This window comes from Carlito syrichta, unplaced genomic scaffold (assembly GCF_000164805.1).
Source record: "Carlito syrichta isolate Samal-C Ts95f unplaced genomic scaffold, Tarsius_syrichta-2.0.1 Scaffold316489, whole genome shotgun sequence".
NCBI lineage: Eukaryota > Metazoa > Chordata > Mammalia > Primates > Tarsiidae > Carlito > Carlito syrichta.
Genome location: NW_007260585.1, coordinates 1784 through 12152, shown reverse-complemented (window position 1 = coordinate 12152; position 10369 = coordinate 1784). Strand labels below are relative to the sequence as shown.

The following is a 10369-nucleotide window of genomic DNA, read 5'->3' as shown; positions in this document are numbered from 1 at the left end:
CAGCCACCGCAGCCTCGACTTGCTGGGCTCAGGTGATCCTTCCGCCTCAGCTTTCCAAGTAGCTGGAACCACGGGCGTGTACCACCATGCTCAGCTAATTTTTTGATTTATTATAGAGACGAGGTCTTGCCGGTTTACCCAGGCTGGTCCCGAATCCCTGGGCTCAGGCATTCCTCTCACCTCTACCTCCCAAAGTACTGGGATTTACAGGCGTGAGTCACCATGCCTGGCAACTAATAATTCTTTTTTTTTTTTTTTTTTTGAGTTGGAATCTCACTCTGTCGCCCAGACTGGAGTGCAGTGGCCGCTCCCAGCCACCGCAGCCTCGACCTGCTGGGCTCCGGCGATCCTTCCGCCTGTCTTCCAAGTAGCTGGAACTACAGGCACATGCCACCACGCCCGGCTAATTGTTTGATTTATTGTAGAGATGAGGTCTCGCCAAGTTGCCCAGGCGGGTCTTGAACCCGCGGGCTCAGGAAATCCACTCACCTCAGCCTCCCAAGGCACGGGATTACAGGCTGAGACACCGAGCCTGGCTATAATTCTTAAATGTAGTAAGACTCTGATAATACCAAACCCCATTTCTTTTGGCTCACTTTCAACAAAAATATTTATTTAGAATTAACACTTTCTAGGGACAAACACATTTGATCTCTTTCTCTCTTTCTTTTTTTCTCTCTCTTTCTCTCTTTTTGAATTGTGATCTCATTCTGTTGCCCAGGCTGGCATACACAGACACAATCACGCCTCACCTCCGCCTCTACCTCCTGGGTTCAGGCGATCCTTCTGCCTCAACCTTCTGAATGACTAGGACTATAAATCACACACCACTACACCCTGCTAATTTTTTTATTTTTTATTTTTGTAGCGAGAGGTCTTGTAATGTTGCCCAGGCTGGTCTCAAACTCCTGGATGCAAGCAGTTCTCCTGCCTGAACTTCCCAAAATGCTGGGACTACCAGTGTCCACCACCACGCCCAGCCTCAATCTCATTTCCTGCTGCCTTGCCTTGTAATCATCACTGATGTCCAGCTGCATGACCCAGAATCACTAAAACCTCCTGAGACGATCATGCTCAGTTTTCTAAGGTGTTTTACCGAAATATTCAAGGATTGAATGAAAGCATTTTCTGTCCCTCCATTGAGTAACTGAATTCAGTGAAAGAACCAGACTGCCCAGACCACTCTCCCAGCACGTGAGCCCATCAGCAGCTGAGTCTGAATGTGTCTTTAATACACATGTTCTTTTTTAAGTGTCCAGAGGTCACTGACCCACCTCCCGTGTTTTACACCAGGGAACTACTATTATTACTTGCCGTGGGCCCACACAAAGCCAGTTGTGACCCTGACCTCATACTGGGAGGACATTAGTCATCGCCTGGATGCGGTGAACACTCTCCTGGTCATGGCGGAACGGCTGGTAAGTTTCTCTTTTCTGTACTTCCTTTTCACCGCAGTGAATGACAAGACCTCAAAATATAGTGATCAACGAGGTAGGAGTGATTTCTTTAGGAACAGTTGAGGTAGGTGGTTCAAAGCTAGTATGGAGGTTCAGTGGTATTAGAGATCCAGACTATTTTTCTTTTTTCTGTCTTTTTTTTTTTTTTTTTGAGTTAGAGTCTCACTCTGTTGCCCAGATTGGAGTGCAGTGGCATAGTCATGGCCACCCCAGTGTTGACCTGCTGGGCTTTGGTGATCCTTCCACCTCAGCCTTCCAAGTAGCTGGAACTTACAGGCACGCACTACCACGCCTGGCTAATTTTTTGATTTATTGTAGAGATGAGGGCTCACCAAGTTGCCTGGGCTGGTCTCGAACCCTCGGGCTCAGGCAATCCACTCGCCTCAGCCTCCCAAAGTGCTGGGATGACAGGCTGAGTCACTGAGCCCGGCCTAGACTCTATTCTTTTCTATTTTTTTTTTTTTTTTTTTTTGAGTGTCACGATCACGGTTCACCACAGCTGCAAAATCCTGGGCTCAGGCAGTCCTCTCACCATAGCCTTCCAAGTAGCTGGGTCTACAGGCATGCGCCAACATGCCTGACCAATTTTTTAGATTTGTTGCAGAGACGGGGGCTCACAATGTCACCCAGGCTGATCTTAAACACTTAGGCTCAAGCAATCCTCCCACCTCAGCCTTCCAGGTAGCTGGATGTACAGGCATGCATCACCATGCCTGGCCAGTTTTTTAGATTTGTTGCAGAGACGGGCTCACAATGTTGCCCAGACTGGTCTTAAACACCTAGGCTCAAGCAATGCTGCCTCAGCCTCCAGAAATACTGGGATTACAGGTGAAAGCCACCAAGACCCAGATTCTTACTTCCTGGTTGCTCTGTCATCACTAAGGGGTTATCATTGTCCTCATAGTAGAGATATCTCACCAGTACATCCACCCTCCGGCCTGAGGACAAGCGGGCATGTTTGAAATATTTCTAATCAAGTCAAAGTTAAGTTACTCCTATCAAGGGTGATACCATTCAGCTGGGATTAGTGTTTTCAATTTCTAAATTATATTAATATTACTTTCCTTCTAAGAGCTAATCTTGCCAGGGCTAGACCAAGACATATGGAGTTTCAGGAATATGTCTGATCTAAGACTCTAGGTCCAAGGGAAAACCAAAAAAGAAGAGAAAAGAGTAGAAAGATGACACTGGCCTTTCCCTTGAAGGGAAGACCCAGAAGACCCAGAACACACTTGAGTTCCAGCACCTTCCATTGGCCAGCGGTCAGTCACACAGCCACATCCAACTTCAAGGACATAGAAAATGTAGTCACAGCCGGGCTCGGTGGCTCAGCCTGTCATCCCGCGCCTTTGGGAGGCTGAGGTGAGTGGATTGCCTGAGCCCGCGGGTTCGAGACCCGCCCGGGCAGCGAGACCTCATCTCTACAGTAAATCAAAAAATCAGCCGGGCGTGGTAGCGAGCGCCTGTAGTTCTGGCTACTCAGAAGGCTGAGGCGGAAGGATCGCCGGAGCCCGGCAGGTCGAGGCTGCGGTGGCTGGGAGCAGCCACTGCACTCCAGTCTGGGCGACAGAGTGAGACTCCAACTCAAAAAAAAAAAAGAAAATGTAGTCACGTGCTCAGATGAAAGTTTTCTTACTGTGGAAGAGGGGAGACGGAAAAGGCAGGAGTGGGGTGGAGCGAGAATTTGGTGTCTGCCACAATTTGTATCTGGAGAATGATTCATTTCAATAGCAATTTGGAACCCTTAGAGTTTTGCTGTTATTGCGGTTAAAAAATCTTTATCGTAGGAAGACAGTGGCTTAGAGCAACCAGTGTCTGACATTTTCCAGTCTTGCTGCAGACTAGGGGAACTTCCCTTGTTTGGAGGCTGGGAAGTTTCTTCTGGTGAAAACTGCATACATAGGGTATCTGTGATTATCCATCTAGTTGGCATTGGTCAACTAGACTGGTGAGGACAAGGGGCATGATTGGAATATTTCTAGTTAAGTCAAAGATACTAAGTTTCTCTTATCAGGTAGTGATAAAATTCATCTAGTCGCTGGGGGCTGTGGCTCACATCTATAATCCCAGCACTTTGGGAGGCTGAAATGAGAGAATTGCCTGAGCCCACAGGTTCGAGACCAGCCTGAGCAACTTGGAGAAACCTCATCTCTACAATAAATTTTTTAAAAAATTAGCTGGGCATGGTGACTCGTGCCTGTAGTTCCAGCTGCTTGGAAGGCAGAGGCAGAAGGATTGCCGGGCTTGTTGGCTCAGCCTGTCATTCCAGCACTTTGGGAGGCTGAGGTGAGTGGACTGCCTGAGCCCGCAGGTTCGAGACCAACCCGGGCAACTTGTCGAGACCTCGTCTTTACAATTAAAAAAAAATCCATCTAGTACTAGTAGTTTTTTTGTTTGTTTTGTTTTTGAGTCAGGGTCTTACACAAGCAACTATGGCTCACCACATCCTCAACCCCCTTGGTTCGGGCAAACTGCCCATCCCAGCCTCCTGAGTAGCTGGGACTACAGGTGTGTGCCACCATTCCCGGCTAATTTTTTACTTTTGTGAGACGAGTTCTTGCTATGTTGCCCAAGCTGGTTTCAAACTCCTGGGCTCAGGCAATTCTTTCTCCTCAGCCTCCCAAACCGTTGGGATAACGGGTGTGAGCCACCATGCCCAGCAGTATTTTGATTTCCAAGTTATATTATTTTTTATTTTTTATTTTTGAGTTGGAGTCTCACTCTGTCGCCCAGGCTGGAGTGCAGTGGCACGCTCCCAGCCACCGCAGCCTTGACCTGCTGGACTCCGGCGATCCTTCTGCCTCAGCCTTCCAAGTAGCTGGAACTACAGGCGAGCACTACCACACCTGGCTAATTTTTCTTTTGGTTTATTGTAGAGATGAAGTCTTACCAAGTTGTCCGGATGGGTCTTGAACACAAGGGCTTAGGCAATCCTCTCACCTCGGCCTCCCAAAGTGCTGGGATTACAGGTTGAGCCACCAAGCCCGGCCTATTATTTATTTTTTCTAAGCTCTAATCTCTAACAGGGCTGGACCAAGACATAATAGGGTTTCAGGAGTGTATCTAAGACTCTACATCAAAATCTAAAAATACTATTTTATGCTTTAAGATACTATGGAAAAGCCGGGCTCAGTGGCTCAGCCTGTAATCCCGCACTTTGGGAGGCTGAGGTGAGTGGATTGCCTGAGCCCGCGGGTTCGAGACCCGCCTGGGCAGCGACACCTCATCTCTACAATAAATCAAAAAATCAGCTGGGCGTGGTAGCACAGGCCTATAGTTCCGGCTACGTGGAAGGCTGAGGCGGAAGGATCGCCGGAGCCCAGCAGGTGAGGCTGCGGTGGCCGGGAGCGGCCACTGCACTCCAATCTGGGCGACAGAGTAAGGCTCCAACTCAAAAAAAAAAAAAAGATACTATGGAAGGATAATTATAGGCTAAATGAGCTTCATTGCAGTCGTTCATATAATCGAGTTGCAATCACTATGCAACATCATTGTAGTACTGGTTCCCCTTTCTCTTCTCCAAGGAATTGGTGGAGAATTTGTCACACTTCTATTCATTTTTTTTTTTTTTTGAGTTGGCGTCTCACTCTGTTGCCAGATTGGAGTGCAGTGGCACGCTCTGGTCACCATGACCTCTACCTGCTGGACTCAGGTGATCCTTCCACCTTAGTCTTCCAAGTAGCCAGAACTACAGGCGCGTGCTACCTCGTCCAGCTAATTTTTTGATTTATTGTAGAGACAGGGTCTCACCAAGTTGCCCGGGCTGGTCTCGAACCTTCGGGCTCAGGCAGTCTCTCGCCTCGGCCTCCCAAAGTCTGGGATTACAGGCTGCGCCACCGCACCCGGCCACACCTCTATTCTAAATGTTTTGCGTGCCCTTCGGCTTTTTGCATCTTGGTCCTTCTTATTAGCTCTCTCCACTGACCACGCTGTCCTGATTGCATGCCAATCTGGACGGGTAAGTGGCTTTCCATGATCAAGACTTTTGATACCATGGCAGGCGCTCCCTCAGCCTCTGTGCTGGTAGATGTTCGATGGGGTACAGCAGTCATGTTCTGGGCTTATCTTGTACTTTCTCTGCCCAGTCCCTTATTCCCCATTTCTCCAAGGAGCTCTGGTTCCTTGCAGTGGAGAATGACAAGTAAAAAATGGAATCTGGGCTGGGCTCGGTGGCTCAGCCTGTAATCCCAGCACTTTGGGAGGCTGAGGCGAGAGGATCGCCTGAGCTTACAGGTTTGAGACCCACCCAGGCAACTTGGCCAGACCTCGTCTCTACAATAAATCAAAAATTAGCCAAGCATGGTAGCACATACCTACTACTTGGAAGGCTGAGGTGGAAGGATCGCCGGAGCCCAGCAGGTAGAGGCTGAGGTGGCCGGGAGTGGCCACTGCCCTCCAGACTGGGTGACGGAATGAGACTTCAACTAAAAAAAAAATGGAATTTGGGCACTAGCGTGCTCGCTGCTACTGAAACATCATTCCTTCTAGGCTTTCTCAGCAGACAAACTTGCAAAAATACACACGTATATTTATTTATCTGTCAATGTACTGAAAGCCATGTGTTCATAAAAATACCTTCAATTTCAGTTCAGTATCACAGGGTTTATTCTAGTCTTTCCTGGTTCTCTACTTATAACTTTCTTCACCTACAGTGAAAAAATCTGGCCTTTGTTATCCTTAATATATTTACTCATTTGTTCAATTCTAAAATCCATAGATAAACCACTGTGAAAAATAAGCCTACTGGTTAGCGTTCGATATATGAATGGGTTTGTTTTGCCTTTTAACTGCAGGTACATTATCAAAATAATGTGTTCGAAAGTTAGTTGGGTTAGTTTAGTGTAATTATGTTGTCTGAAATATAATTGGGTCTGTTTTTTTTCTGATTATATTCTACTTCAGGTTTCCTTCTTCCCCTATCCTTGCTGGTTTCTTTTTCTTTTTTTTTTTTCCTTTGAGTTGGAGTCTCACTGTGTTGCCCAGGCTAGAGTGCAGGGGCACACTCACGACCACTGCAGCCTCCACCTGCTGGACTCAGGCGATCCTTCTGCCTCAGCCTTCCAAGTAGTTGGAACTACAGACACGTGCCATCACATCCAGCTAATTTCTTGATTTATTTTAAAGACAGGATCTTGCCAAGTTTCCCAGGTTGGTCTCGAACCCCCGGGCTCAGGCAGTCCTCTCACCTCTCTGCCTCCAAAGTGCTGGGATTGTAAGTGCCTCTGCGCTCAGCTTGTTTTGTTTTTAATATATAAATATTTACATGATTTCAAAGGTCAAACTATATGAAAAGGGTGTCCTGATACTTAAACATATTAATATTAGTTGCATTTTGAAGAAAAATAGATATTGCTAAGCTATGGTATTATTAAATGAAAAAAAAAATCTGGCTTTTCTGTAATTAAGTCTTTTTTTCTTGAAAATAAAAGTTAAACCTTTGCTGGGCATAATAACATAATGTATAATTACCAATTATTTCCTTTCTTTTCAAATTCTGCAGCAATCCAACGTAGAGGCTCTAAAATCAGGGCTACAAGGCAAAATTCCTGCAAACCAGCTGGCTGAGTCGTGGTTGAAGCTGATAGACGAAGTGATAGAAGATACAAGGTATAGTGATCTTATTTCTAGCTCATAATTCCCAGTCACGTTCTCCTCCCTGAAATTCCAAGACTGTCAGAGCCTCTTGAATTGTTTCTAGTGTTTATCTAAAAAAGGAATTCAACCCAGGCACCATGACTCACACCTGTAATCCTAACACAGTGAGAGGCCAAGGCAGGAAGATTGCTTGAGTCTGGGCGTTTGAGACCGCCCTAGGCAACACAGCAAGACCTCATTTCTACAAAAATAAAAATAAAAAAAATTAACCCGTCCGGGCACCATGGCTCATGCCTATAATCCCAGCACTTTGGGAGGCCGAGGTGAGAGGATTGTCTGAGCTCACTGGTTTGAGGCCAGTCCGGGCAACTTGGTGAGACCTCATCTCTACAATAAATCAAAAAATTAGCCAGGATTGTTGGCGTGTGCCTGTAGTTCCAGCTACTTGGAAGGCTGAGGCCGAAGGGTCACCTGAGCCCAGCAGGTCGGGGCTGCGGTGGCCATGAGCGTGCCACTGCACTCCAGCCTGGGTGACAGAGTGAGAATCCAATTTAAAAAAAAAAAAAAATTAGCCAGGTGGGGTGGCGCGTGCCTGTAGTCCCAGCTATTCGGGAGGCTGAGGTGGAAGGATCTCCTGAGCCCTGGAGGTCGAGGCTCTAGTGAGCCATGATTGTACCACTGCACTCCAGCCTGGCTGACAGAGTGAGACCCAACTCAGAAAAAAGAATTTAGACTCTTCAGCTTCTGAAAAGGCCCTCACTGGGTGGAGTCTCTGAATCACCAGCAGGAAAAGCTCCACTCTTTGATTTGGTGCCAATTCTCAAGCAGCCCGGGACCCGGGACCCCATCTGCAGAAACTGGTCCCAGGGCAGCCTCGGGCAAGGGATGGGGAAAGGGAGAAGAGCCCCGCCCCCCAAGAAGGGTGACTTCTGGCTCCCACTGGGAATGGAATCCAGGGTGGAGCATCGAAGCCACCGCTCAGGACAATGTTCCTAATTCATAGACATGTTTTTAGAAGCGTTCTTTGTGTTTGCTCTTGGACTGGGTGCCTTTTGAGCACTGAGGCCAGCCAGGCCTCCCTTAGGACTTGAACCGGGGGCCTTTCATGACTGTGACCTGGAGAAACAGCTCCGATCTTTGCAAAGCGGGGAGTGATTCATTCCAGACTCATCTAAAGATTGGCTAATAACGCAACGGACAGGGAATTTCCAAAAGAAAAGCCTACAAATGCTCGCCACCAGCAGAACGGACTTTTTCTCTCTCCCGGCTAGTGCCTCGTGTCACCCTGTCTTCTTGCACCCTCTAGTGGTATAGCCGGCCATGGTAACGCAGCCGACATCCGCGGATGACTGGCCCCTTGTTCAAATTCTAGATTTTAGAGCTGGGTCCCAAGGGGTCACCTCTTCCGCTCTCGTCACCTTGGAGATGAGAAAATAGAGGCCCAAGGAGGTGAAATGACACGTCGGAAGCCCAGAGTTGGACTGGCCAGCTCAGTCCCTCTTTAACAGTCAACATAGATTTGTCAAAGGTCTCAAGTGTGGCTTTTCAGCCATCAGCTTCCATATTATATATAGTTTGGGTTTTTTTTTAGTTGGAATCTCACTCTGTTGCCCAGGCTGGAGTGCAGTGGCATGCTCAGGGCCACTGCAGCCTTGACCTACAGTGAGATTCAGGCGATCCTTCCACCTCAGCCTTCCAAGTAGCATGTGCCACCACGTCCAGCTAATTTTTCGATTTATTGTAAAGACAAGGTTTCGCCATGTAGCCCAGGCTGGTCTCAAACCCGTGGGCTCAGGCAATCTTCTCGCTTCCATCTCCCAAAGTGCTGAGATTACAGGCGTGAGCCACCACGCCCGGTCCAGATATATTTTTGTCTCAAAGAATAACTCCAAGGACTTAACCTTTCAACTGCATCGCCCTAGTTATTAGGGAAAACGAACAGAAACCTTTGGAAACAACTTGCATGTAGAAAATGTCTGCGAATGTTAAGTTTTGCTGAGCCAATCAGAGACATGTCTAGTCACACTTCTGAAAAGAACCGTTTTTGAAGAATCAAACTGGAATCGTTTACAACTTTCTGTAACAGGAATTTCTGTGTTTAGGAGAAGTCATGCTAGGATTTCCTTCATTTAAGAAGCTGGGTGTAACTCGAGTGAGTAGAAATTCTAGGTGGGGACAATGTGAGTGGAACTTCCTGAAACAGCCTCATTCTGTGTCTGACCAGCTGCCACAGTGGGAAAGAAAGCCTGGCATCAGAAGGATAGCTTTGAACCCAGCTCAGCCCATCTCAGTAACCGCTGAAGTCCAGTCACTACACAATCCAATTCTCATTTTGAGTGGGGCCTAATAAGTGGTTCTACTTTTTTTTTTTGAGGAGTCTCACTCTGTCGCCCAGGCTGGAGTGCAGTGGCACACTCATGGCCACCTCAGCCTCGACCTGCTGGGCTCAGGTGATCCTTCTGCCTCAGCCTTCCAAGTAGCTGGAACCACAGGCACACACTGCCACGCCTAGCTAATCTTTTTGATTTCTTGTAGAGACGAGGTCTCACCAAGTTGCCCAGACTGGTCTCAAACCCCTGGACTCAGGCAATCCCCTCGCCTCCGCCTCCCAAAATACTGGGATTGCAGGTGTGAGCAAGGCTAAGTAGCTCTTTTAGCAATGATGAGGATGACAGTAAGATCATAATGGTGGCAACATTGATTAGACTTTGCTACACAGCTGTTCTAAATGCTCTCCATGTGGTAACACATTTCCTTCTCGCAAAACCCCTCCCTGCAAGGTATTTCCTACATTTGAAGATAGGAGAACAACAAAGTAAGTGGCTGGTCAAGAGAACTAGCAGAGTGGAGCCATGGTCAGTACTCACTCAGGTAGTTGACTCCGAAGCCTGTGTTGTTACGATACCACACTACACGTGGACACAGACACAGTTTCTTCCTTCCTTCCTTCCTTCCTCTCGCTCTCTCTCTTTCTTTCTTTCTTTCTTTTCCTTCCTTCTTTCTTCTTTTGTTGAATTGGGGTCTCACACTGTCTCCCAAGCTAGAGTGCAGTGGCACACTCATGGCTCACCGCAGCCTCAATCTCCTGAGCCCAGGTCATCCTCCTGCCTTGGTCTCCCAAGTAGTTGAGACTATAGTCACCCACCACCCACACCTGGCTAATTTTTTAGTTTATTTTTTTATTTTTTTATCTTGCTATGTTGCCTAGGCTGGTCTCGAACTCCTGGTCTCAAGCAGTTCCCCCGCTTTGGCCTCTCAAAGTGCCGGGATTATAGGCATGAGCCACCGCGCCTGACTGAGCAGTTTTCTTAAATGTT

At 47.6% G+C, this 10369-nt stretch overlaps 1 protein-coding gene across 1 annotated transcript in view; it reads left to right on the top strand.

Moving 5' to 3' along the window:
• The window catches only part of LOC103277142 (myoferlin-like), a gene marked incomplete at its 3' end in the record, with an annotated part of 99453 nt that overhangs the window by 88071 nt on the left and 1013 nt on the right, over nucleotides 1-10369 (top strand). The window contains exons 21-22 of the mRNA XM_021707298.1: nucleotides 1294-1418; nucleotides 6958-7064. Coding sequence (XP_021562973.1) covers nucleotides 1294-1418; nucleotides 6958-7064 — 232 coding nt within the window. The remainder of the gene's footprint in view (nucleotides 1-1293; nucleotides 1419-6957; nucleotides 7065-10369) is intronic.